Here is a 27,937-nt window from a genome sequence, read left to right as displayed (position 1 = left end):
CTGGTGCTGCAGAAGAAGAGAGGAGCAAAGCGGCTGATTTTACCTGGGGACACTTAAAGGACCATTCCCCATTAGTCAAAATATAACTTCCTCCTGCTATTAAACAGACAAAGTGATTCCACCTGTTGGGATGAGTTCACATCCTGTGTTTGGGACTGTCATTAGGACTGGTTGTAATGAAGACATGAGCTACCACTGATGCTGTCCAAAGAAGGTCAATATTATTGTGTGTTACTGTATTCTGTGAAAGGTCTCAACATCATATGCTGTATATTACGGCTCAAAGAATTGAATCAGTATGATCATCAATGGTGTTTTTTATGGTCATGTACTGTTTCAGTAAACTTTTTGTTTTTGTTTGTTTATGTGCTATCTTAAGAAAAATGTTCACCAACTGTGCCCAACATATTAGGAACAGTCTGATAACTTTTTGTTTCAACCTTGAAACTATCTGTCCCAGTCCAATAAAACTTATTTTTTGTCATTATTCCTATCTAACTTTGAACACAGAGGCAGTAATGCAGCTTATCATTGACTCTGACCAGTAAATGCACCCGACAACCAACGACCCAGTCCGCCAGGAGGCTCTTAAAAAACTCAGCTCTACAAATTAAATAATTGCTTGGCTTTTACAGCTATCAGTTCCTTTACTGGGGCTGCTGAGAAATATCAAATTCTCCAGTCTAAACTGAAAGAAATGGTAAGTCTGAGACAGAAGCCCACGCAGAAGTAAAAGTTGTGCTAATCAGTGTCATCCAATGAAAAACAAAAACACCTGTACATTTTTTAAATCCAATCAGCAATCCAAAGCAGACAAGCAGGTAGCGTTACAACAAGAAGGTGCTACTAACCTCTAACTAATCACTACCATCCATCGCTTTACATAAGAAGCCTGCGCTAAGTGCTCTCTAATCTTGACAACAGTGCCAAAGATAAAAATTGGCACTGAGCTTTTCTGGGTTTATTTTAAAGTGCCAATTCTAAAAAAAAAAAAAAAAACAGAAAACCTGAAAGGCACTACAGCAAATCAACATCACAGAAAAAAGCAAGTCAGAGTGTTTAGGGACTACCCACCTCTGTGTGTGTGAATGTATACAGGTCATAGCAGTATATAGCTGTCTGTGGTTGTTAGAGCTCCACCAGTGACATATTTTGACAGCATATCAACAATACAGTAAGGCATGAGTCCATGAAAAATATTTCTAAACAAGTAATAGCATATTTTACTATGTATTCTAAAAATATCAGCCAGCACAAAGACTGTACAACACAAGTAATGCATGCTCCTTCATGTGCAGCAGTTCTAACTGCATTACAGACTATTTGGACAGGCCTAGGAGTAAAACATCACAGTGGTTTAGCCTTCTTATTATCAAAGTATGCAGTCGTTTCTCTGTGGTAGGGAGAGAAAAGAGAGGCCTGAACTTCTGGATGTTCCTAAAAGGGATACTTTGCCGATCTTCAACTAGCTTTGTATCATAACAATGTGGATAGTAAGGAACTCGGTAAACTTCACTCCATCATACCAGCGCCCAGATCTCCTTGCTCATCTCCCGGATCCTGGGCTGTTGCTCAAACTACAGACAGTACTTCTGCATGTTCATTCACCAACCACCACATACACAAAGAGAATAAAAGTATATCGAGAGAGAGACCTGCCCCTCTCTCTCTATTTCTCAGACTCACACCAAACTACGATCAGCTGTAAAACTAGGCAGTGCTGATCAAATATTAACCAAGATTCTGTTACTGCATTGCCTATGTCTCACCTAAAATGCTGCCATATTGTTTTCTGTGTCTAAACGGCCCACCTCACATTACGTCACCCACCAGCACAAGTATTTATTGTGCCAGTTGGTGCAGTGCATTCTGGTAGTTGTAGGTTTTCTATCTCTTGAGCAAAAGTGAATGCCACAGCCCTTTTTCTGTTTTTTTCTGGTCATGTAGCTCCAATTTCAAAAGTATTTCTACTGCATAGGCAGCCTTGTTTTATGAAAAGCCCATTTTCACAGCAGTTAAATATATCTTTAAATATAATAACACTGTTTGAATTCACTCCTAAGGTACAAATATACTTAATGTTTTACAGTTACCAATACCTTGCGGTACATCCTTTATTACTCCTCAATTAAATCCTCTATCGCACTCTATTGCACTTTACACCTCTTTCACTAACTTGTGGAAATACTCAAATCAAGTACACTTTGTCACCCTAAAACTTCAATGACAATGTCAACAACACTGTCCGCAACATGCTGGAACAAGCTACAGGTTACTGTAACTGACTGACAAATATTTACACTTCTAAGGTGCTGTTCAACAAAGGACCCTGAAATCTCAGAGAGGTACAGGAATCAGTTAAGTATAGCGTTATTATTCATTAAGAACACACTGGCATCCTTGGAGAAATACCAGCTCTGGCAGGAGCAGAAGAGTCAATTTATTAAGAGCTTCTACAGGGCACTGATGAGATTTCCCATGGCTTCAAGAGAGTAATAAGTTTAATCAGGTGGGGTGATCGATTTTTGAAGGTTATCCATCAGTCTTGTAAATAAAAATCTTACACTTAATCGACTTGCCTGGCTAGATTGAGGTTAACCATAAATAAATTGGGATCACCTTTTCTAATGAAATCAAACGAGGCCTCCTTCACTCTTTCTCTTGTAATTTTCAGGGCCAGGGGTCAATTCGCTTTCAATTCAATTTAGTCAGCATGTAAATTTAAACTCCATTACCTAATGACAGAGCACTCAGTTTCATTCATTTCACTCAAGATTGGACTTTCTCACTGAGGTAATAAGAAAATGTGTTTTGATCTTTCTGGCATCTGGCGTCAGTGCTGTGCTCAATTCACTTTGATTCATTACTCGAAAGAAAGGAGCCATTCTGCAAATAATTACTTAAGCGTTTGTAAAAGAGAAACTTTTCTCTGAAATCTGATTACCATCATTCACATTTAAAAAGCCATTTCTTGGGGGCCTAGAAGTGTAAGGTCCATACTACATAAACACAAGTTATGGCTAGTTTGTTTTAAGTGTACTTTGCACATTATTTGGAGAGTAAACTAGATGTGAGCCACTTTACAATCTGCCATCCTACTATTGTTTGGGGTTGTGATTTATCAGCAGGGTGACCAGCAAGTGGATCACTGTATTCATTGTAGTTCTCATGTAATAATATGAAACAATCAAATAATTTAAAGGAATACTTCACCCACAAAACGACCATTTGTAAATCATTTCGTCACGCCCTATAAACTCAAATTTTAAGAAAACTTTGTTTATCTCACATGCCTCTACAGAAATAGGCTAATATATTGCTTTATTGACTGACTGAGGACCACATCTAACGACAGCAAAACTACGTCACAACATCCTTAAAAACTCTCACACAACTCGTGCAGTATAATTCCAGCTCTCATTTATCCAGTCGAATGCTCAGTACTTCCTAAACACATGTAGAGTCTTGTTTTGAAAAAGAACATAGATAAGTCACACTTTGAATTCAGTTTAAAATAGAGAGGTTTTATCTAAAATGCATGTATTTCATGAGCATACGACTGGATATATGAGACTTTAATTGTGTGAAGGTTTGTGAGCGAATGTTTTGATGTAGTTTTGCTGTTGTTAAATGGGTTCCCAACCAATCAGTAAATCAATATGTTGACCGTTTTCCATGGAGGCCTCTGAGAAAAACTATTTTCTTCACAAATTCAAGGTAACACAGCATGACTAATTGATTTACAAATGAGTCATTTATAAATGGTCATTTTGTGGGCAAGGTATTCCTTTTTCCAAGTATTTTATTAACGGGTCCAGTATGTATATTGGCCTAAGCAATATTGACAGTACTTGTCTAAGATTTAGTTAATGACCCTGCCACACTACAGAATGTCTATTACATCAAAATGTTTGATATAAATCAACATTCTCTCAGAGGCCCAGAATTTCAGCACTGATTTCTTCTAGTGTGGTCAGCTTAAGTGAGTTTCAAATCGGCAAAATGCCAAATTCAATACCCTAATGAGGGTAATAACAACAAGTCACACAGCAAGGAATACTTTACCAAAGATTTGGCACAATGTGCGGGTCAGTGAACGATGACTACAGAGGTTATTCTCCATATAGCTCGACCGTCTTTGATTTTTTTGTCAATACTCCAAACTACTGTACATCACATTACTTATTTCAAAGTGTGGTCTTGCAGCCATACTAAATAAACTGGGGATAGGTGATGTATGTTATTCTTGTTTAAATTGAAAACGACTGCAAACTTATTGGTTCATGGAAATAGCATTAGGTGTTTTCTTTTGTCTTACATCAGTGCATTTCCCTGAAACATTTTTTTAACTTCACAGCGGTTTTCATATAGGCCCGAGTTCAAAAACAGAAATATTGCAATTCTGAACAGAAACCTTTATCATATGCCAAAGTCCATCCTCTCTTTTGCCTTGTCTAAAGAAAAGTCACCTTCAAAGGAAGGGAACAACGAACAACGCCATGGAACTAATGTAATCCATGCCCTTTGTGTGCAAGCAAGCAAGTGCATATAAGGACCCATTTCTCACTTAAATAGTGTGTATTTGGATCCATTTGAATGCTTAATTGCAGTATCTCCTCTTTACACACAGTATGTCTCCCCATACTGGCTTCTGTGATGCAGTGTCTACCTGAGAGGCAATGAGGTAGAGGATCTCCCCGAGTGGTGGCAACAGGAACTGCTTTATTTTACTGTTTCTCAGGTTATCCCTCAACAGGTCTGTCAGTGTGGACACAGCCTGGAAAGAGAGAAGAAACATAGTTTCATCAGCACCTCTACTTCATCGTTGCAAAATCAAATGGAAAATAATATTCAAAGCTAGACTTTTGTTTTAGACTAGACTCTGAACTGAAATTTATGGCAAGAAAGTTTACCAATCAACAGCTCTCTAAGACAGTGTCAATAACATTTCACTGTGTCATGTAACAGTCATAATTTCACCAAGGTAGTATTTCGTCATATGTGGTCTCAGAACAGACCTGGAAAAATTGAGATAAACGCTTATAAACTTATACTTAATATGTGGTTGCAAATATATGATTACAGTATGCTTTAACACCTTCAGACATCACTACATAACCTAAAACTACTGAATGCTGACAAGACAAAATGTGTTTGATTCTCAAGAACACGATTTCAGCTGAAATCTACCTGCCGTCCATACACTTAATGGTACTGGAATTGAAACTGTCCAGTCTTGCCAATACCTGTGAATTTGGCTAAACAGTATTCTCTGTTTAAACAGCATGTGAAACAACTGGCACAGAAACTTAAGATAAGGTTTTTGTTTCTTTATATAGAAATACAGCATGCTTCTATCTTGGGGAAAGGAAAAAGACTGTATAGTCAACTATCATGTCTGTGTTTGACTGTGGACTTATTCTCATGGTGCTCAGTTTACCATAAAAGAGCATGTGCAGTTTATCATTGTGCTTTGTGTTTCACTTCAGGAGATAAATATTGCACTCATCGCTGTGTACCAAATGAAAAAGTAGGCTAGTCCTCACTAACAACAAGAGAACTATATTCTATCATTTTCATTTAGAGGTCTTCTACAGGAACTGCCTCACTCTATCACTTCTCCCCTTACATTTAAAACCACCAAACCAGATCTCAGGCCTGTTTAACTCTTGTTACCCACTCAGGTAAGTAAATACTGAACTTGGGAAGACTGCCTTCCAATTCTTTACTTTATCTTTGGATCTATTTGGTCATGTCTGTGATTGTTCTGCTGCACTGTCCTAAAATCGGGGAAACATATCAAATCACACTACAGGAAGTAGTAGTAAATAAGTAAACTATGATCTGACCATGCAACACCAACTACTATAGGCAACATCTCATCATTATTTAGTGGTAGAAGACTTTCACGTGTACAGAAAATACACTATTTAAAATCAAATTACTGGGCTGAATCTTTTTAATATGACCAAAAAATTAGAGAAACTTCAGAGAGATTAGGGTAAAAGCAGATAGGGTAAAGAATGAGGAGGAGAAGGTAGAGCGAGAAAAGGAGGGTGAAACAACAAGGAGGAGGGAATGCATAAATTAAGACAAGAGGGTGAGGGAAAAGAGGAGGGATATAGACACAAGAGAAATGGGGCAAAAAAGGTTGGGAAAGAGAAAGAAATGAGCTGGGCAGCAGCAACAACAATCTCTCTGACAAACCACTAAAATTCATATACACACGCCAAAATACATGGCAAGGGACACACACAAATGCATGTATACACAAACACACGTGTATTCAGGGCATTAAGTATATGCACTCACATAATAAGTACACAAATTCATGCAATCATATGCACTTGTAAGAAATGCACACCACACTCACACACACACAGTTAAGTATATGCGGAGACAGCCTTGCTGGCTGACTGCTTCCTGGCATTAGCATTACTGCCAGCTTCCCCCCTCTGTGATCTGATGCAAGTTCTGCCTCACTCCTCTATCTCTCCCCCTCTCTCTTCTCCACTTTCTGGTTTTCCACCTCTCTGTGTTCTCTGTCTCTCCTTCCACTATTGTTTTTCGCTCTACTTGTATCTTCTCTCTTCTTCTTGTTGAATTGCCCTCAATGTATGTATCACATATCTCATACTCTTCCCCCTTTTCTTCCTCACCTACATCTTTCTCTCACACTCGCTTGCTTTCACTGTCTCTCACCTTCTGTCTCTCTCTCTCGTTGTAGGGTGAGAAGTGGTAACAGTCTGTTTGTCATGTTCTCTCTCAACATATCTTCCCCTTTCCCAGAAGAGTTCTTTTTCCTTTTATTTATGCCCAAGAACTGTAGTGTATCCTCAAGCTGAGCCATCGATGAGCATGGTACAGCATCAGTTTGCAACTAGAATTCTGAGTAGGTCTGAACGTTATTACCAACACACTTTGAGCCTAGGACGGAGGCCAATATGTTTTGGTTGACCTAATTTAAACGTATTTCTACATAATCTATAAACTCATATCATGTAGTGTCACTATCAACCAAGGATGCGAATGGTACATATGTGCTGTTAAAGAAACTGCTCTTGGTTTTCTGCCTCTTTCCCACATTATTGCTCTCTGTTCTCTCTCACTCCCTTCCTGAGCTAAACCCGCTAATAACATAAATGGCTGAGTGGGGAGCTGAGATTCTGGGGTGTGTTTGAAACTGGTCACGCAGCTGCTCTCAGGCAGAGGGTAGTAAAAGGCACCCCTGTGCAATGAGCTAGAGTGGAAAAGCAAACATAAACATGCACACACACACACACACGCACGCACGCACGCACGCACGCACGCACGCACGCACGCACGCACGCACACACACACACACACACACACACACACACACACACGCACACACACAAAAACTATTTTCCCTCCCAGAACACATTATCATTATCTCAGCATCAACACTCCCTCAGATCAAATAATGCACATGAATGCACAGAAGGAAACATAAACATATGCACTTAATTAACATGCATAACAAACACTCTTATAGTGGTGCAGAGGAAAAAAAAGACGCCCCAACACAGCAGACATAAGTCTTGCACATACACACACCAACACGACACATACAAATAGTACATGAAAGTAGTTACTGGATGTCTACACTTGGGACAGATGTGACAAGAAAAAATAGAGAACAGGTTGGTGGATTACTGGTGCTTCATAGAAGGAACTGCACTTTATTTTACAGCTAATACGAGGTTTTTCTTTGCTGAGGTAAGAGAAGAGACTGATGTTTTAAGCAGTATTGCAGCATTCCAGTCAGAGGTAACCCTGTAATTTTCAAGCACCCAGCACTTTACTTAACTTTCTTAATTTCCATGCTAGCTTTTTACTGAGATGTCGTAAGATCGATCCTTGCAGAATGTGCAGATATATTAAAGTATCCAGTGGCAGACATGGCATCCTGTATGTCGAATGGTAAAACAAGCCAACAAATGCATGGCTCAAATACATAAAGAACATAATGTTTTAAGATTTACTATGCATAATTGTCAGTAACTGTTTGTTAACACGCTCACCAACAAAAGTGAAAAGTAAAAGCCAACTCCAGATTCACTCTCATTTGGTGTTTTGTCTCACTATATTTGCGTTTCTTCTGCACTGTGTCTCTTGGATGCCTGTTGCTTGTGGTCTGGCACCTGGTTGTTATCTTTTATAAAGTCCTGACCTCACCTGAGCGCTGTGGGGGTACACGCCCATAAACATCCTGAGCACAGAATATAAGAAAAAATTGGAAAATACAGGCAGAGTGCAGAATCTCCGCAGAAAAATACAGCACCACAAACTTATAGTGGGTCTTAAGTGACGACTGAGAGGGATTACTTCTGTATGCGTCTATACATTGTTTTTTTCAAACACCCAATTTAGCAGATGTTGGACAAAGATTAGCACAGGCTCTGAGAATATTTTCACAAAATATCTCCAGGAACCAATACCATGATATTTTCTGTCTAACCATAACGTGTTGATCTGTAGTCTGTACTGTAGTTTTCTAATGTTTGGGGTTTTTTAAATCAAAATGCATTAATAGTCATATATTAACACAACACAAGTGCTTCAAACTCTCGTCTTTTCCTTGCATTATTCACAAACGTTTCAAGTAGTGTCTTCCTGGAGCGAATGCCCTCTGAATGTGTGTTCCTAAAGATTGCTGTGAGCTCTTAGAATGCATTAAGACTCCATATCCCCATGAAACACCCTGCACAGTGGAAGCTTTACCGGCTAAACCGCTGTAAAAGCCACAGAAAACTTTATAAGTGATGATAAGTGAAGGGGAAAATGATATCTAGTTGGTTTTGAAAGCACAGCTTCCCTACGTTGCATAAGGAAAGCAGCAAGCTTGCGTTAGTAACATTAACCCAGAAAATTTTATTCTCATTTAATTCTATTCGAGGAGAGAGACGGTAAAAGTGAGGGACAAAGACAGACAGACTAAAGGGAGAGAGGAAAGACATAGCGGACGGACAGACAGGAGAGGGTGAGACAGAAGGAGTGACATAGACAGACAGGTGCGTGCGTACGTATGCGTGTGTGCGCATGCATGTTTGTAAGTGTTCATGTTTGGGGGTGGGGGGGGTTTGAAGTATATGGCAGTTACCATGGTAACTAAGCCCAGCCCTGACACTCCAATCAGCAGGACTGCAGCAGGAGAACCCCTGCTGAGACAACACTCACACACACACACACACACACACACACACACACACACATAGACACACACACAAAATGCAAGTATGTGCTGTTTTATTGGTCATCTGTTAGCATCAATATAATGTAAGAATACACACAAACACAGAACATTACATTTGCATGCACACACACAAATAGGCAAACAGAACACAGATACACAGAAAACTACATACACAGGACCCCTGCTGAGTGCCCACACAAACATGTCTCAAAAAAGCCCATACACACTTACAAACACACACACACACACACACACACACACACACACACACACTCACACATACACAGAAAACCCCTGCTGAGTCTATAGAAGGACACACACACACACACACACACGGTCATAGACACAAATGGACAGACACACAAAGACACACGGGCACAAATGTACAGCTTTGTCCTTTTTTTAACAATTTGTCATCCTACGGTAGCTGAAGGGAGGTAAGGAGGGGTGCGGAAAATATGTTCCGCCATTTGTCTTTAACAACAAGTGCACCGAAAAAAAAAAGAAAGAAAGAAAAAAAAAACACTGCTGTGCCACAGTCGGCCATTTTGTAAATCGCCGTGACGACTCAGTAGCAGCAAAGTGTCAGAACAAGTGGAGACAGAGAGAAGAAAAGGACAAACCAGGAAAGAGAGCGGATGTGGGATCAGAACTATTTTAACCGGAATGGATTACATTCAGAATAAATAGCTGTGATCGAGCAGATGAAGAGACAAAGAAGAGTAGAGACAGGAAAAAGGGTGTTTAGGTCTGTTTAGGATGAAAGACCTCACCTCCACACATACTGCTTTTACATTGAATTAGATCAACACCACTCTGTTTGAATGTGTCTGTGTGTGAGTGTGTTCAGGTGGGCTTAGTAAAGTATCTGAACTATCTATGTTTGCCGCTGTCTAAGAAAATGTGTGTGTAGACGAGCATGTCCTATTACCTCATAGCACTTTCTTTAACATGATTTTGGGTATTACAGTGATGTAGCTGCATACAACTCAGTTGCCAGTTTACTGAGTATACCTGGATAAAACTAATGCCCAATAGTCAAGTCAATTTTATTTACACAGCCCAATATCACAATCAAATATTTGCCTCAAAGGGCTCTAAAATCAGTCTGTCCTGGAGGAGGAATCCCTCCTATAAGTTTCTTTTTTTCCCTCATTAAGGTTTTTTTGGGGGGGAGTTTTCCTCGTTTGAATCAAGGGTCTATGAATAGAAGGTATCGTTGGCTGTACAGGCTGTAAGGCACCTTGAGGAAGACGCCTGACTTGTGATATTGGGCTTTATAAATAAAACTGATTTGACTGTTAGGCTGCATTAGTTTTAGCAAGGTGTACCTAAAAAACTTGCAACTATATATGTGTGTATATGTACAGCACTTTCAAGTGCATCATCACTAGAACTATGATCAAGAGATTCCATCTGTAAAACCACCGTACAACTAAAAAACTAAAAAATCTACAAATGCAATACAGACCTGTAACTACCTCGACAGTTACGATAAGAAATTACAGTAGCATTGCAACCACTTCCAGTTGTCATATTAGCGCTATTATAGGCTGGAACTCTACATCTCATCAGTTTATGATCACGTGAGGAGTATTGTTGTTATTTTACTTTACTATAATGTTTGATTGTAAATAACAACCTTTCAGAAACTATTTTACCAAACTAAAAAATAAAACCAACATTTAGGAGCGATGTACTGTGTAGGCAATACATAACCTAGTAAAAGCCAAAAAAGATTTCTGCGTGTTTGTTGGGGTGTGTGAGTGAGTGGGTGAGTGAATCAGTGAGAGAGTGAGCAAGCGAGAGAGAGAGAGAGGGGGGGGGGGGGGGTTTAATATCTCTGAGGCTTGTAGGTTTTTAACGCCACCTGCTGGTAATTATAAAGTTAGTGTACACAGAATATGTATTCCTATCCACATCTTGTTTTAGGATTAGAGTTTCCCCTTCATGATGGGCTAAAACATTTATTGGTGACATGCCTCTAAACAGAACAAAAGCAGGGATAACAATCAAACTTAAATTAAACATCTATAAAACTTTTTAAGTACAAAGAAATCCTCATTGATGTGCACAACTATATCAAAGCTACAGTTGGTAACTTTTATGAAAATGTTCATTCTTTCATTATCCCTAACTGTTCATGCTATTCAGGGTTATGGGGGGCTGGAGCCTATCCCAGCTAACACTGGGCAAAAGGCAGGGCTTCACCCTGGACAGGACACCAGCCTATCACAGGGCCGACACATAGACCCATTCACCCTTACATTCAAACCTTTAAAGTCACTTATTAATATAACCTGCATGTCATGTGGGTTCGAACTGGGAACCCTGTTGCTGTGAGGCCACACTAACTATTTAAGTCATTTTATGAAAATATAAGTTTGTGTCATATTTGCTGAAATTGTCACTATATTCTAAAAAAAATACTGAGACAGATAGTCTGTGAAAAATATCATGTTCCTCCTACTGCCTTTAATAGCATTCATTAGATTCAGACCGCGGCTCAGCAGCAACAACCAATCACAGCCAAGAAGTCTCAAATGCAGCTGTCAATCATGGCATATCACTCCATGAACTGCTGTCAAACTGACAAAATATGAATCAAAATTCTGATACTGCATTGCCTATTTCTTACTCAAATGTTTTCAGAAACATATTGTAGTGTACTATTCAGCTGTAAAATGGGAAAGTTGGTCCGGCTGGTGGACGGTGGTTGGTATTGACACGACAGTTTTCAACATAGCAGCTGGGTCACAGTCATTCTCATATTACAGCTAAACAGTTCACTACAATGTGTTTCTGAAAACATTTGAGGTGAGAAATTGACAATGCAGTAAAAGAATCTTGATTCATATTTGATCGGCACTGCCTAGTTTGACAACAGTTCACAAGTAGCGACTGACAGCCGCGTTAGACTCCTCAGTGTCCTCCTCCTCTGATCTATTGTTTTCATTGACATGCAGTAAGACCATTGGAGATGCTATAAGGCAAAAGAGACGGCAGATTAATTTGATGGTTTTTTTGCAGATTATCTGTTTTAGTTAGTGCTGTGTGAATATACTGACGGTTTCAGCAAATATGAAAAACTTTTTTTAAGTTACCAACTGTAGCTTTAAGAAAGGACTTTTTATAAATAGAAAAACACTTAAATACACTGCATGCAGTAGTACACTCATTGTTATGTTTTATTTTTTATGCAAAGATGTGCATTTAGACTTTCTGTACATCTGCTGGTACATACTGGCACCTCATGGTGTAAACTGGTATTGCAAGTATTAGGTCCTCAAAACGTTTTGCAAAGGTTTGGGAATTCCTGTTCAATTGCTTGTTTTGAATACTTTAATATGACTTGAACCATTTACTGTTTTAAAGTAAAAATGACAACAGATTTTTTTATAATGATTTGTTTTGTGCTTTTTCTACAGTGCCAGGGTTGGTCTGGAACTAGCCACTAAAGACTGAACGAACAGAGACATGCTTTAACTTTATTCTGAATGAAATTCAACACTAAATGGAGATTGCAGTGGAATCAATATAGAATGAAAATTCCTATTTATTTACATAGAAATGACAGTGTGTGTGTGTGTGTGTGTGTGTGTGTGTGTGTGTGTGTGTGTTCCAGACCTCAGAAACAAGACTGCCCTCTCCCAGTTCAGTACAGTGCAGAGCCAGGAGACCCATCACTCTGAGAACCTTGCTCCGTCTAGAAAACATATTTATTTTAATTTAAAACACAAAATGTGAAAACTGCTGATTTCCTGTTTTCATATTAACCTGGGACTTTCCAGAAAAGTATATTTAATCACTAACATTATAAAATCAGTCCCGATTAAAGAGAAAATCAAGTTTCCATTTCACGTAAAAAGCTTGTAACCTCCAAACAAAACTGAGAGCACCTTTAGAAACACCCACATTGTTTGAGCTTTCAGAGAACATGCTATGTGTTGGTGTTAACAGCAGTGACTTGGAAGCACAGTTCTGTAAAACTGCAAAAGAAAGAGAGAGAGAGAAAGAGGGAGAGAAGGAGAGGGAGCAAGGACACATCCTTAACAGTATGCTGTCCTCCAAGTGCTTGTCTGCCTCTGTTTGTTACTTTAGTCCAGCCAAAAAAGTAATTTGGCTGCTGCATCTTAGTGCTTTTCAGCCAGAAGTCTTTTTTTATTTTTATTTTTTTAAGATATTTTTTGGGGCCTTTAATCGATAGGACAGTCAAGTGTGAAAGGGGGAGAGAGAGAGGGAGTGACACGCAGCAAAGGGCCACAGGCTGGAGTTGAACCCGGGCCGCTGCGGCAACAGCCTTGTATATGGGGCGCCTGCTCTATCCACTAAGCCACTGATGCCCCGCCAGTAGTCTTTCTATCATAGTTCTGCCACATCACATGCATCTCGGGTATCCACATCTCAATAGCTTGTAGTTCAGCTCCAACAATGATTATTTACCTTTACATCTTTACTGTGGATCAGTAGTAACCACTTCTCCAACCTTAATGCAGGGTGCACAATCATGCTCCCTGATTTATACAGAGTATATTTATATATGTACTTACACATCCCAGTTAGGAGCTTGTCGTAATTGCTGGGTCAATACTGGAAGCTGAATGAAGGAGGGAGGAGATAGAAAGACAGTTAGAGAGAGAAAGAAGAAAGACAAACAAGATTAAGAACCTTATCTGTAAGAAATTATTATATGACAGCAAAATATGTTTTTTAGATCCATTATGACTTTTAATAAGCTTGTTCAAATGTATTAAGTTTGCCCATACTTGAGTAAAATAATTGCAGTTTTTTAAATGTCTGATGGGTGAATAAAACAGATGAGATATTTGGAGAAAACTATCATCACACTATCTTATTATACCAATACTGATGTCTTAAAAGTAGTCAAAATATCTTAAATTGTTTTTTAAATGTTTTATTACAACTAAAATTCTTATTTTTGAAAAGTATATGTTCTCAGGCTTTCATGTTTAAAGTCAAACAAAACAGAAGTAGCCTAGAATAAATGGGACTGGAATAATGAGACTATGTCCTTGTCACTGCACTAATGACTCGCACTTGACTAATGACTAGCCGGAAACAATAGCAAGAGCCTCATGCATTGTTACATGTTCCCGGTGAAGGTGTTTGCTGACAGGTAAAAATAAATTGCTGGCAAATGTGTCACAGAGGGAACACAAGGACTGGGGAAAACAAAAAATGATTACATAAAAAGTTATTATTTGTATTTGTTTACTGTTTACAGCAAAATAGAGGAAACAGCCACAGTGTCACTGAGCTGAGAGCAAGAACTCCCATGCAGCTATGCAGTAATAAACTCTAAAATATTCACTAAAACTGCAAAATCATCTTGTCATACCCAACCACTTGTGATGCAACAATATTTCAACAGGGAATCCTAAGTAAATAAATGTTTTTCTTACCAATGTTGAGTTCATCAGCTTGTTAGCAATAACTTTATGACCAACCACACAGCAGAGGTAGCACAGCAGGTTGAGTTTGGAGCGAGTGGCTGTGGAGTGAGGAGAAGGAGGAGGAGGAGCAGTGGAGGGGTTCGGTTCTTCAAGGGATGAACAAAGCTGTAAGATAAAGACAGTCCAGTCTTCATCACTCAGGGACTGCATCTTCTCAACTGAAGGAGAGGAGATGAGAAAAAGTCAGCCTCAAGACAGATTGGGGCCAATGATCCTCTGTACTTTCTATAGGACTCTGATACTGACTCGAAAAACACAAGTACCACAGTACCTGAATATGCTGGTACACAAAGGGTTTTGGGATCAAATCGCAAAGGAGGGCTCTTAAGAATCTGGCGAACAGAGAGAGAATACCACACCGTGAGCCTAACTGTGAGCTGTCTGATCTTCATATCTCATTCCCATGAAACTGTTGCCATATGAAAACAGTATATACTGTTTTCATATTCATCATGCAAGCATTTTTATTACAGTGAAAATGTTCCATAAAACTTAAGCAATATTGTTGTTTGATACTGTCTACCTAACACAATTTAGTTTTGAGAGGGGCTTAAAATAAAACATTGAAACACTCCTCACAAGGACATTTACTATTTAAGATTATTCTAGTCTATTTATAGATTTATTTTAAGTATCTGAAAACACCCTGAAATCTGAAATAGCCTTTTTCCAATATAATTGCCTGTCTGTACCTTGGGGTTGTCCATGATTGGGGTGACAGTCAGATCAGAGTCAGTATGGAGAAGAGCTTTCACACAAGATGTGATGTCAGTACCAGTGCTGGTCTAAGATAGAAGACAAAAGAGTCGACTTGAGCAAAGGAGGTGAGAAATATTCACCAGTAGATGGAAGCAGAGGATAACATGCCTTTAATGTCAAACATATAAAATATATTTGAGACTACAGTAAAAAAAAAAAAAAGACCTGCAGTAGTGTGATTGGGTTATGCATAGTGACTACGTTGTTATTATATTAGCATTAACCTCTCCTCTCTGCTGTTAACATGTTGTGAAAGATTTCAGAGTGTATGGTGGCAGTAACCTGAGGTGGAGGGGTCTCATTTGGACAGTTTGAAATACTGCAGCTTCTCCTTGAGTTGGCACAGGAGCTAGAGGAAAAATAGGATGATGATTATATTAAAATATTCTGCTTGCTTTTTATGGCTAACCGTTGGATAGGGATACATGAGAGTGATCCCCTGTAGGGTACAGTATTGCTGAGGATAGATGTGTAAATACCACTGGGGCCACCCTAAAATCACACTTTACAAATTACAGTACTGTATTATACTGCGTACACCCCTGTAGAGTATATTGTAGATGTGTATATGTCCAGTATACAAGTTTGGACGGAGTACAATATTTTGTGTAACTCTTTCGAGATTCACCTTCTTTTCAGAAAGAAGAAAATAAAGGATTTCTATGCAGGATTATCAGTAATTGTTTGTAAACAGGCTCACCAGCGAAATTGAAACTAAAAGCCAACCCCAGATTCCCTCTCATTTGGCATTTCACCTCACTATATTTGCATTGTTTTAGATGTGTGTTGCTTGTGGTCTGGCACCTGGTCGCAACTTTTTTCCAAAGCCCCAACCTCACCTCAGTGCTGTGTGGGTATACGCCTATAAACATCCTGAACACAGAAAACAAGAAAATCCAGGCAGAGGGCAGAGGCTCTGCAAAAAAATACACCTTCACACACTTAAAGTGGGTCATAAGTGATGACTGAGAGCATTTACTTCTATATGAGTCTATACATTGTTTTTGGGTTTTGTTTTGTTTTGTTTTTTTTTGGGGGGGGGGGCTGCATAGTATAAGGCCATCATTTAGCTTACTGCTTTGACAGGTAGACAACCCTGACAAAACAGCTAAAATTCTGTGACCCCAGAAAAGTCTGTCATAACAGGTAGACAGGCAGCAGTTGGACTAAACTGAGTACCTCAACAGAAAAATCGCTTCAGTGTTGTCCTCATCCACACCACTCTTTGGCCGGAGCTCTGACACGTTATCTGGGGGAGAAAAGCACAAAAGACATGAAATCTAATTTTCTGGGGTTCATACAACACACAGTATATCTGAGACACATATCTAGTAATTGCCACAAAGGTGAAAAATGGAGCACACATTTTAATCAGGGATGAGATTGCACAATAGCACCTACAGCAAACACTGATCAGCCCAAATGTTTGCAGTTGAGGGGAAAAGAATAGAGCAGAACAAAACTGGCTTATCCAGAAAACCTGATTGCCACAGCCAGGTTCATACATCTGTTATGGTGAAACATAACACAGAAAAATAAGTTGTTAAAGGAATGAAAACCTCACTTATTATTCTTTGTTTATGCTTTGCTGATTGTGCCTGTTGTGTCTGTCCTTCCAACAATATCAAGTTGCAAATTCTCAGTGGTGCTGCTGAGAAACAGCCTGGCTTAGAGGTATGATAATTGGTTTCTTTTCTTCCCATAAAAATACAGTAAATACAGTATGCAAAGTCAAATGAACAACCTTAAAAATTATCAACCTCCATCTCTCTCAAACACACACACACACACACACACACACACACACACACACACACACACACACAAACAGACACACAAGGTGCACACATACAGAGGAAGGGCTGTACTGAATAACTTTTTTTTTGCATTTGAAGCTTCTATTGAGATTTTGAATTAAGCTTTGAATGTATGTTGTCATCTTTCATGACTTTACAACTGTAAAAAAAAATTAAAAAATCATCAAGTATAATCCTGACTTTCAATAAAGGGATTCATCAGATTAAATTAGTTAGTCTTTTTCTTTTATCAAATCATTTTTTCATGAATAAATGTAATTTATTGTGCTTTTAGTTTGTAGTGCTCTGTTAATACAGGTGCGTGCCTGACCTTACGTGCAGCAGGCAGTAGTGCAACCAGTTTTTGCAATAGCAGAGGAAATGATGTCCCTGAAAGGCTAAACACCAACAAATATGGATTGAAGCTGAATATTTTGTTTGATAAAAACATGCTGTGAATTTTGGAAATGATTACATTTATCTTTTATATAAATACATTTTGACTTTTGGACTTAGACTTGGACCAGTGCTCTTGAATTGTTGGAAATGTCTGGATTACGAGTCGCAAACACTCCTAAACAACCACAACTGGAATATAATTCTAGTATAATTCTAATGATATCAGTGTAGACTAGTCTGTATCTGCAGCTGTGCAGAAATAGCAGGTTCAAACAAAATTAAATGAAAAGCAAAAAAGAAAAAAAGCTTTGCAACATTCAAATTCAAATTTCAGTGTTATAAATTAAGCTTCAGAGTTTTCAACAATTTGATACAGCCCTATAAAGAGGACATAACTACTAGAATAAGGTGGTATATAATATTTCAAAACTAGTATTAAATCCAAACTAAAATGTCTCCCCTTCTGTCCCTCAGTTATGATGTTGAGTAATGGCCATGAAAGTGTTTTATGCAGAATATTTTGATGTCACAGTCGAGTTGCCCTTCGACCTTTTGGATATAAAATGTCATTACTTCATCATGATATCCTCTTAGGCATTTGTGTAAAGTTTTGTCACAATTAGCAGAAGAAGTTTTGAGTTATGGCCAAAAACATGTTTTATGAAGTCAAACTGACCTTGACCTTTAACCTATTGCCACCAAAATCTAATCACTTCATTGTTGAAATCAGGGGGATGTTTGCGCCACATTTGAAGAAATTCCCCCAGGGCATTCGTGAGATATCGCACTCACGAGAATGGGACAGACAGAAGGATAGACAGACAACCTAAAAAACATACTGCCTGCAGCTACAGATATTGCCGATATGGAGGCATAATTACACAGACATAGAGGAATATGTTACCTAGTATGAATGACGTATTGGGCTGCAGTGTGTGGCAAGCCTGCTGCGCACCAGTAAGCTTGGGGTCATCTTCTCTCATTACATCCCCATCTCCTCCTCTCTCCTTTCTCATCTCCGTTTTCAAGCTCTGGCTATTCCTTAAGGTTCCAGAGGTTGTGTGTCTGACAGCTTGTTGGCAATCAGTCCTTCTGTCTGATGTTCTGTTAATCGTTGCAGTTGCTGTCTCTGATGAAATCAGGTTCTTATGGGCTGGCTGGGTGATGGCCGAATGGCTGTTGGGAAGCTTGTTTGTCTGTCCTGGAGGTAAAGGGTCAGGAAACCCTGCGTGTCTGTGGAGGTATTGAAAAAAAACACATTAACACAAACTACTTCAACTGATGGAAAAACTGTAGCATATGAACTTATGTTTCATTAAACATAATTGTAATTCTGCAGGCTGTTAGCTGTGCTGTTAAACTGTATTGCATCATATTATAAGGTGTTTCAAAATACATGGCTTCTCCCAGGCGATTAAATAAGACTAGACTGGACTTAGATTACACTTTGCCATGTACATCCACTGCTGTGTGCATTACTATTTTCACAAAACGGATTTGTGTGCAATAAAACAAAATGTCTGTAAATGCTGTGGGTACTGTACAATTAAAAGAAAAAATAATAATATACACACCTCAAGCTAGCTGAGCCAACCCCTTCACAGTTGATTTTTTCCTCCTGATCCTCTTCTTCATCTTCCTCTTCCTCTTCCTCTTCCTGCATTTGTACTTGTTTCCAGAAAGGGTGGTCCAGCAACTCAGGCCAGTCTATCCTAATAATTAAAAAACAAAAAAAGTAAACATTAGGACACAGAAAAGGGACACTAAACTCAATATGCAAAAAAAGCAGCTTAGAAACTCTTGAGGTGTCCACTTTCACTTGAGTCAGGAACAAGACTTCTTTTTAATGCAAAGTACAAGATAATAGCCACGATGTTAAGACAAAGGGATTACGTGTGCATGTGCGCGTGTGTGTCTATGAACCTGACCTCTTATCTGGGTTTTTGTTGAGCAAGCCTTGGAGAAGATTCTGGAAGTCCTTACTGGCAGGACTGGCTGAAAACACTGTAACAAACAACATAGAAAAATGCCTCACAATTAAAACAAACCAAAAAACAACCTCTCTAACAGGAATATACAAGGAAACGTTGCCCTAAACAAGGCATCATATTGCTGCTAATATTTCTTCAGGTGTGCAGCAACAAAAATATTTATCAAACATCATATCTCTGTGTGATTGTGTGTGTACGTGACAGAGTGTGTATCACCTGTCTGTGTGGGAGCCAGTGGTTCCTGATGTAAAATCATCTCTGTCAGTTCAGTGTCGCTATCAGAATAGAATGGAGGTTTACCTGGGAAGCAACAGTTTGGATTTATGCTTAAAACACAGTACAGTAAACGACATAGTATAATACTGTATGTTGGGTCAGCATTAGTATCTTATTTCCTGTTAAGTGCTGTTCTGTTTCAACAGATTTACACCTTAGGGTTTTAGGATTCACTTGTAGGTTACAGTACTCAAATTCTGTAACTTAAATATTAAGATCTTTTCTTTTCACCTCAGTTCATCATCAGTAGCATCATCATAAATATCATGAATTACAGGTAACCAACAGAGTAAGATGGCTATGTTTACATGCACAATATATTTAAGGTTTTTACCCTTATTTTGAAAAAGACTATATTCCCACTAAGCTGTTTACACAGACAGCTGTGCATGCCATGACATGTAGCTATCACATCAAAACATGGAAAAGTGGAACAGCCAAAGCCACTTGTGCCACTTTGCTTCTTTGCATCAAAATAGGATTTTTCACCTGGTTGAAAAGGTCTCCATTGTGATATTTGCACAAAGTCGACCATAAACAGGCAAGAGGTTGTATGTCAAAACTGCCATGAAAACCACAACTGAGGTGGAAATTCCAAAAGCGCTGCAGACCTGTCCAAACAAAACCATTCCAAACTAAAACTAGCCTAATACGTGCATATCCCACATTTCTTAATCTGGAAATGCTTCACGCGCAAAAATGCCTAATTCTGAATATCCAAACAGAAAATGCTGTTTACATGACAAAAATTCAGAATATTGTCCTAATCCGAATAATACTGGAATATTACTGTGTATGTAAAGATAGTTAATGTGTTTATGTTTGTTTGTGTGTGTATGTGTATGTGTGAGAAACAGTGAGTGTACCTGTATACATGTAGTAGAGTATACATCCCAGAGCCCAGAGATCAGAGCTCATACTGGTTTCTGATCCCTGCAAAACCTCTGGAGCACTGTAAGTTGGAGGACCTGAAAATAAACACACATACAGTAATTATGAAAGACAAAAATAGTTAAAGAACAGCTTTAACAGCTATCATAAACAAAAGGTCATCATGTAATAAGGTGTCATGAATAATCAATATGTTTGCTAATGGCAAAACAATTATTTAAGTTACTGAATGACAGTGGACTTCTTTAGATCACTTTTCATACTTTGTCCACAATGTATAACATGTTCTCATCGTTTAGCTACACCATCCCCTTGTTCTCCCTCCTCTGGCTCCTGCCCTTCTGAAACCACCCACATAAGAGGGTTTTTTTGTAACATAAAACATGACTCCTGTTGTTGCACACCTAGCTATTTGTCAGCTGCCATTAGTTTTCCTATACGTGCATTTTCACCCTCCCTGTCACAAAAAAAAATCTGCCTGCTTGTTTCCCAGCTGCAAATAAGTTTCTCCCAACTTGTGTCCCAGATCAAATGCATTCGTCAAAACTATCCACATCTTTGGACTCCTCTTGGCTAATTGGTTGGACAGCTTATCCATCAATCAACAAATATACAGAACCAACATGATGAAAAAGACAGTAGTCTTACCATGTAATTTTTTCCTCATGTTGTTATAGTTCTCCTTGCTATCTCCTCCCCCTGCCTCCTCAGATGTAGGGAGCAAGGTGAAGAAATCCTCCAGTGTCTCTCCGTCTGCTTTGGACAGACAGAAGTTCCCAAACTTCAAAGTCCCGCTGCCATCCAGTAGGATCTATGGGCAACAAAAGGAGAGTTACTGCATTTATATCATGATTTTGCTGTTATATTGACAGTCATACAAACACATGAGCGGAGATGCAAACCTTAGCAGGAGTCAAGTGAGAGAAAATGATTCCTGAGTCATGGATGTGTTTCAGTCCTTTGACCAAGTCCCATCCAAACCTCCTCACCACATCTTCTGACAGACACCCATCATGACCAATTACAGACTCCAGGGAACCACCTGACAAACAGATGGATAGAGAGACAAAAGAGAGATTGTCGTCCGAGAGAATAAAGAGAAACAAGAGAGCAATCAGTACATGAAAGTGAATATCTGTCTATAATCAAATAGACCAGAATATCAGGGTATTTTCCATTTAGGAAATCTCATCAGTTTATTGCTGTAGATGCATTTCTCACTCCATATCTTGCAATAGCTGTAAACCAGCAGTCAGTTATTACATCTAATAGTGCATTATTATTTAGACGGGGTGCAAGAAATAATTACTGACCTGTACAGAGCTCCACTACCAACCAGAGGTGGCCACTTGTCTCATACCACTCATAGAAGCATACTATGTTCGGATGATCCAGATCATGGCTGAGACGTACCTAAAGGGGGACAGAAGCAAGACATCTGTAAATGTGTACGGTATCAATTTTTTATTGCAAGACTCAAAAGCAAACATAATTCACATGCAGTATCCCTATAAAATTGGAAGTGTTTGGTTGACAATGTTGATAGAAATTTGGGAAACTCATTAGACTGGAAATAGAGCCCAAATCTATGATGTCTAGAACATTGTAATTCATATAGTTCTTGTTTTTTTCTGATGACAGCATAATTAGTAGAAGTGTAAGTCAATATAACTGTTGAAAATCTTATAATCATTATTTCATATTTGGTGATTTCAGGTTTGGGGCTGCATTAAACAACTTTATCATTAACATATAAAAAATATAAAAATGTAATAGGTCTTAATAAGTTTGTAGTTTAAAGAAATATATTACATGGTTAGTGATCTCAGGTCTCTTGGCTTTGTCGGCGCAGATGATGGCTACATAGTTGAGATTGCCCTTCCTTCTTCCTTTATAGACAACAGACCTACTGCCTGCTCCGAGCTCCTCATACAGGATAAAGTTCTCCATCCCCTGTGGAAAAGAAATAAAAGGTCTAGTCATAATCATAAGACATTTTCAGAAGCTGAGTTTATAAATCAAGAGAGTAGTTTGTCATCAGTGAAGAAAAGAAGCAGAGGTACATCAGACATTAAACCAAACAGTACTTTAAGACTGTGGCATTACTTTAAATGTTGTGCATTTTCTGTAATGTTATTTACTCTGACAAAAGAAACATGATATTTAAAATATATTGTTTATAATTACAGTTTAAACAATTATGTCATTTGTATGGTCTGACATTGGCCAACATCACTCTTTATAAAGAAATAACAGGACCACATTTCAAAATGGCGTCATGAGTTTACTTTATCAAACGTCAAAGAAAAACAGATACATGAACATAAATACTATATTTTGTTTAATGTAAAGGCTGAAGTATATCGTATTGGTCCTGTTAAGTTAACCATATGAGAAACTTATATTTAGTAGACTATAGGCTTACATTTGCCACAACTAATGCTAGCTACGGTATACAATTTGCTGCCTGTAAAATTTACCAGGTGATTTTAATTACGGCTGATTACTTGAAGAACACCTGTTTGACTCAGGGCTCCATTTGAGCAGTCATAAAATAGTTTTTAACTTTCAGCTGGCTATAAAATACAGCTGCTATAACTATATCAAATTGGCATGTTTAAGTAGATAACTTTCGGGAGGTGAAAAGCATATTTAACGTTAACTTCAACTGTCAAATTAGAGGCTAACGGTTACGTTAGCTTGTATTGTATGTGGTCCGCTAACGTTATCGTCTATTCAAAAGTACAGGCAGTTTGTTCGCTTGTGACAAGACAGCAGTTTACTGTAACACACGCGATAAAAAAGTAACGTAACTACATGAAAATTGCATTCAACTATGCAGAGAACCACAAAACACTTAATTACTTATATATTAGCTATTCCTCACGTTTATTATCAAACTAACTTACAACTTACTTCTTCAACGACCCGCTGTTTGTTGGCGGAAGCGTAATGGGCCACGAAATTCCTGCTGGAAGAGGGGAGTCTGGAGCACTTACGAAAAAATGAAGGCTACATCTTCATACCAAAGTCATCACGTTTATATAAAGAAGTGTAGTTTAGTTTATGACATATTTCCACAGACACATGATTTAGAGAAAGGTTGGCAGTATTGTAACGTCAAAGATTTATTGGTTTTAACTTGCCCATCTTCACATGGTATGTTCCTGCGTTGCTAGGATACAAGGGTGCACACAACAGACAGCGCATGGTTGGGCTCAATGCAGCAACAATCACCATAAAATGACTGTATGACACTTTAAAAGGTATATTACACACCCTTTACATTGTATATATCCTTGAATTTTCTCTTGAATTGAACTGTAATACTTTTTATTGTTATTTCCATCTTTTGCGGTACAGCCAATGTTCAAATTTTCATTTCCAAAAACGTTTCTTTTCGTAGTCACTTTTCATATGGAGAGTGAAGTTTCATCAAAACAATATGGCGGTGTCTGGAGAGAAAAGGCCACAGATCAAGCCCGTATTTCACTTTTAAAAGATTAATATAGTAACTACTCCTCCTACCTGCCTGCTATACATTTTGGTTTCAGTCTTTGTCAGCTCCTGTAATGCAGTTAGTACATACATTTCAATGAGCAAAGAAATAGGGTCATTTAGGCTTCTGTACAGAGTCCTGATTGACCTGTTGGGGAGCAAATCTGCTGCTGGGTCGCTAGTGACTGGCCCACCACCCTCTGCACTCTATGTATTCTTGTCACAAAGTTCCCATTAAGTCCAGAGCAAGCAGTCCTCCTTTGCTGGAACAACGCCATTTGAGTGGGAATTTAATTAAATAGAACTTGAATATCCAGCATGTGATCTAAAATAATAAAGCTCTTAAAACTAGATTTTGACTCATGGTCTTATGACATGTTTAAAAAAATTAGCTAATCATTTTAGATGTGCACATGTGCCACAAATGAATGCTCCACTTACTGCAAACACTGCCCCAGATTATGTAAAATAAGATAGAAATGCATGTATGCATAGAGCCAAGAGAGTGTCAGGGTTTGGGCATTGACCTTAATCCTATATGGTTCTCCAGTGTCCATAGATTAACAGCGTTTGGGCCTGCTGTGTTGCAGTTTCCCCCCCATTCATTTTGGTCCACTTTCAGAAACACAAAGCCTGCTTTTAGGAATAAGTTAAGACTCCAGTGAAAGCTGATTCTTCAGATTCACCAAACGGTGTGACAGACAAGGACTCCAATGAATGAGACCGTCAGCACCCTGAAATGTGGCCTTGCTGTGAATGTAACTTTGTGCCAACCGTCTCCACTTGCACACACTTGTCTCAACAGACCCGATTGCTCCCACTTTTCTTTTTAGTGTTACATTCAGAGATGAGCCAAAAATATTAGTGTCCTTTTTTCAGTTTTAAACAATGGTGTTGTGAAAGCTTACAGTCTGTAACTCCAGAACTTTGTCTTCATTACTGTCATCTGCTGGCAGAGAGAACATTTAAAGTAACACCACTTGCCTGCTAGCTGCTTTTTGGAGGTATTTTGTATTCATCTGTCTATTCATGAATTGTGAACCAACAGAAAAAAACACATCTAAAATATGCCAATATAAATTTAAGACATATCAGTGTAAATGGGAATTGTCATGTGTTTGATCATATGTTGAACATTTAAAGCGTTTTCACTCAACAGTACAATTCTACATGTAAAGTATTTGTAGCGAATATGTATGTATGTATGTATATATACATACACACATACACATACATACATACATACATACATATATGTATATATATATACATACATATATGTGTGTATAATATTTTATATATAGAGATATATTTTAGATATGTAAATAAATATAATAAATAGATATATATTTACATATATATTTATATGTAAAAAATTATATATTAATAAATAAATGAATATAAAATAAGTAAATGAATATAAATTTAAATAAAAATACTTAAAAAACTAAAGTTGTATTTTGCCATAGATTCAGTCACTGACTGCTGTTTTCATAAAGACTTTTTAACACCACTTTAATATTTACTACTGACACCGGCGGCCAATGATGTCACTTGTGACTTTCCAGAACTTAATAACTAAACAGCTTTTCCTGAAGTTAGCTGCATTTTGCAAAGCAATAAGCCTATTTTAGCACTTTACTTTTAAGATATTTTTTGGGCATTTTTAGCCTTTATTTGATAGGACAGACAAGTGTGAAAGGGGGAGAGAGAGAGGGAGTGACATGCAGCAAAGGGCCACAGGCTGGAGTTGAACCCAGGCCGCTGCAGCAATAGCCTTGTACATGGGGCGCCTGCTCTACCACTAAGCCACCGACGCCCCAGCACTTTACTTTAGAGCGATAGTTCAAGCTAACAGTATCAAAATTGCACAATGGCTTGACAACCAGCAAAACAAAGAGTAGTGAGGAAGCAATAATTTCTACCGGTTCATTTTGAGTGACAGATATGTTTTTAGGAAAGTGATCACTAATGGCATACACGGACAGAGTCTTGCATGCAACTACACATCCTCTGTCCTAACCCAGACCCTTTTACAACATGCACACATATGCTCACTCACAAATTGGCTTTCAACATGTTCGTTTATTTATTTCTTAGGGTTATCATGTCAAAATTGCATTGTAATAAATAAATTTTTTTATTTGTTTATCATATCAGTAGTTGATGTTTCATAGTTTTTATTGGTTCTTATACCCCTGCATCATATATCAAAAGTAAACCTTCATGGATTTAGTGGAACTTTATTTTTTCAAAGTCAAAAACAAAGTTTTAACATTTTACAGTTACATGGTGAAATGATTATGATATTGGAGGGTCTATGTACACCTATCAAACGTATGTGGTGTCTTTTTCCAAGTTTTTGGGGTACTTCTACCCAACAACAATTTTTTTTGCCACATTTTCCACTTACAGTTTGTGCCACGCTGCTCCTAGTATGGGTGTATCTGCATCTAAACTGGGTATAAATCCTGTATATATTTTGTATCTATAACGTCATCATTCATTGCTAGTTTGAGAGTTATGTAGGGGACTGTAGTGCAGGGGAGGTGAAAAGTTGAATAAATTGCAAAAGCAATATGAAATGCTGTGCCTCATGATGATGTACCAGAAAAATCCTGTATGTCTTGGATGGGAGAGGAAACACATATGGTGCAAAACTTCTATTTGTTACAGTCGAAAACGATGTGGCAAATCGCTGGTGATCGTGTTTTATGGGTCCAGTCCGTGGGCCCACGTCAGAATTTTCACTTACTGGTACTATTTAAGGTGGCAAATTCTAGTTTGGTGTTATGAAAACTTTTTTATCTCTAGACAAAATTCCAAGTGCAGCTTAGTCACAGACATCCAGTAATGTTACTCAGTGCAGAAGCTGACGACATGAATCAATCAACACACCTTAAATATTCCATATGACAACTTTGACTATTGCTCTAGTTTTTATATGACATACACTTTTAGTAATGAGTGAATCTTCAACCATTTACATATATTAATTTCGGCCAGGTTACATGAACTCAACTGCATATATTCTAATCCTCACTTGGAGAAACAAAGGGTCGCGTAGCATCAAGCTACGGCAACACTAAACTCAGAGCTTGCCTCAGAAGAGCTAAATGCACAAACCCACTATTTTTAAACATCCCATGGAGAGATACTCTCACCGCAGAATGTTTTACAGTGAATGCTGGAGCTCGTGACTACTGTGGGTGAAATCTTTGTGAGGACACTTCAGACCTTTCAACGAGTGACAATCAATAAATCAATCAATCAATTTGATTTATAAAGCCCAATATCACAAATCACAATTTGCCTCACAGGGCTTTACAGCATACAACACCCCTCTGTCCTTTGGACCCTCACAGCGGATAAGGAAAAACTCCCCAAAAAAACCCCTTTAACGGGGAAAAAAACAGTAGAAACTTCAGGAAGAGCAACTGAGGAGGGATCCCTCTTCCAGGACGACAGACGTACAATAGATGATGTACAGAACAGATCAGCATAATAAATTAACAGTAGCCTAATCCGTATGACACAATGAGACAGAAAGAGAGACAGAGAGAGATGCAGGACAGACGGTAATGACAGTAGCCTACAACAACATTAATGAAAATAATGATATTATAATAATATTAT

General features: G+C 38.3%; 1 protein-coding gene across 1 annotated transcript in view; it reads right to left on the bottom strand.

Annotated features, from left to right (window-relative positions):
* ulk4 (unc-51 like kinase 4) overlaps positions 1-23,755 on the bottom strand; it is a 114,612-nt gene extending 90,857 nt beyond the window's left edge. Inside the window, exons 1-18 of the mRNA XM_050047611.1 lie at positions 23,720-23,755; positions 22,616-22,756; positions 22,117-22,216; positions 21,706-21,845; positions 21,452-21,614; positions 20,779-20,880; positions 19,853-19,936; positions 19,574-19,649; positions 19,220-19,357; positions 18,550-18,878; positions 16,630-16,699; positions 15,733-15,799; positions 15,384-15,476; positions 14,963-15,023; positions 14,641-14,849; positions 13,768-13,814; positions 12,845-12,923; positions 4,670-4,777 (exon numbers count right to left, since the gene is read on the bottom strand). Coding sequence (XP_049903568.1) covers positions 4,670-4,777; positions 12,845-12,923; positions 13,768-13,814; positions 14,641-14,849; positions 14,963-15,023; positions 15,384-15,476; positions 15,733-15,799; positions 16,630-16,699; positions 18,550-18,878; positions 19,220-19,357; positions 19,574-19,649; positions 19,853-19,936; positions 20,779-20,880; positions 21,452-21,614; positions 21,706-21,845; positions 22,117-22,216; positions 22,616-22,753 — 2,004 coding nt within the window. The 5' untranslated portion in view covers positions 22,754-22,756; positions 23,720-23,755. The remainder of the gene's footprint in view (positions 1-4,669; positions 4,778-12,844; positions 12,924-13,767; positions 13,815-14,640; positions 14,850-14,962; positions 15,024-15,383; positions 15,477-15,732; positions 15,800-16,629; positions 16,700-18,549; positions 18,879-19,219; positions 19,358-19,573; positions 19,650-19,852; positions 19,937-20,778; positions 20,881-21,451; positions 21,615-21,705; positions 21,846-22,116; positions 22,217-22,615; positions 22,757-23,719) is intronic.
* Positions 23,756-27,937: the final 4,182 nt, after the last annotated feature.

This window comes from Epinephelus moara, chromosome 6 (assembly GCF_006386435.1).
Source record: "Epinephelus moara isolate mb chromosome 6, YSFRI_EMoa_1.0, whole genome shotgun sequence".
Classification (NCBI taxonomy): Eukaryota; Metazoa; Chordata; class Actinopteri; order Perciformes; family Serranidae; genus Epinephelus; species Epinephelus moara.
Note: the sequence above shows the minus strand (reverse complement) of the source record. Positions and strands in the feature narration are given on the sequence as shown.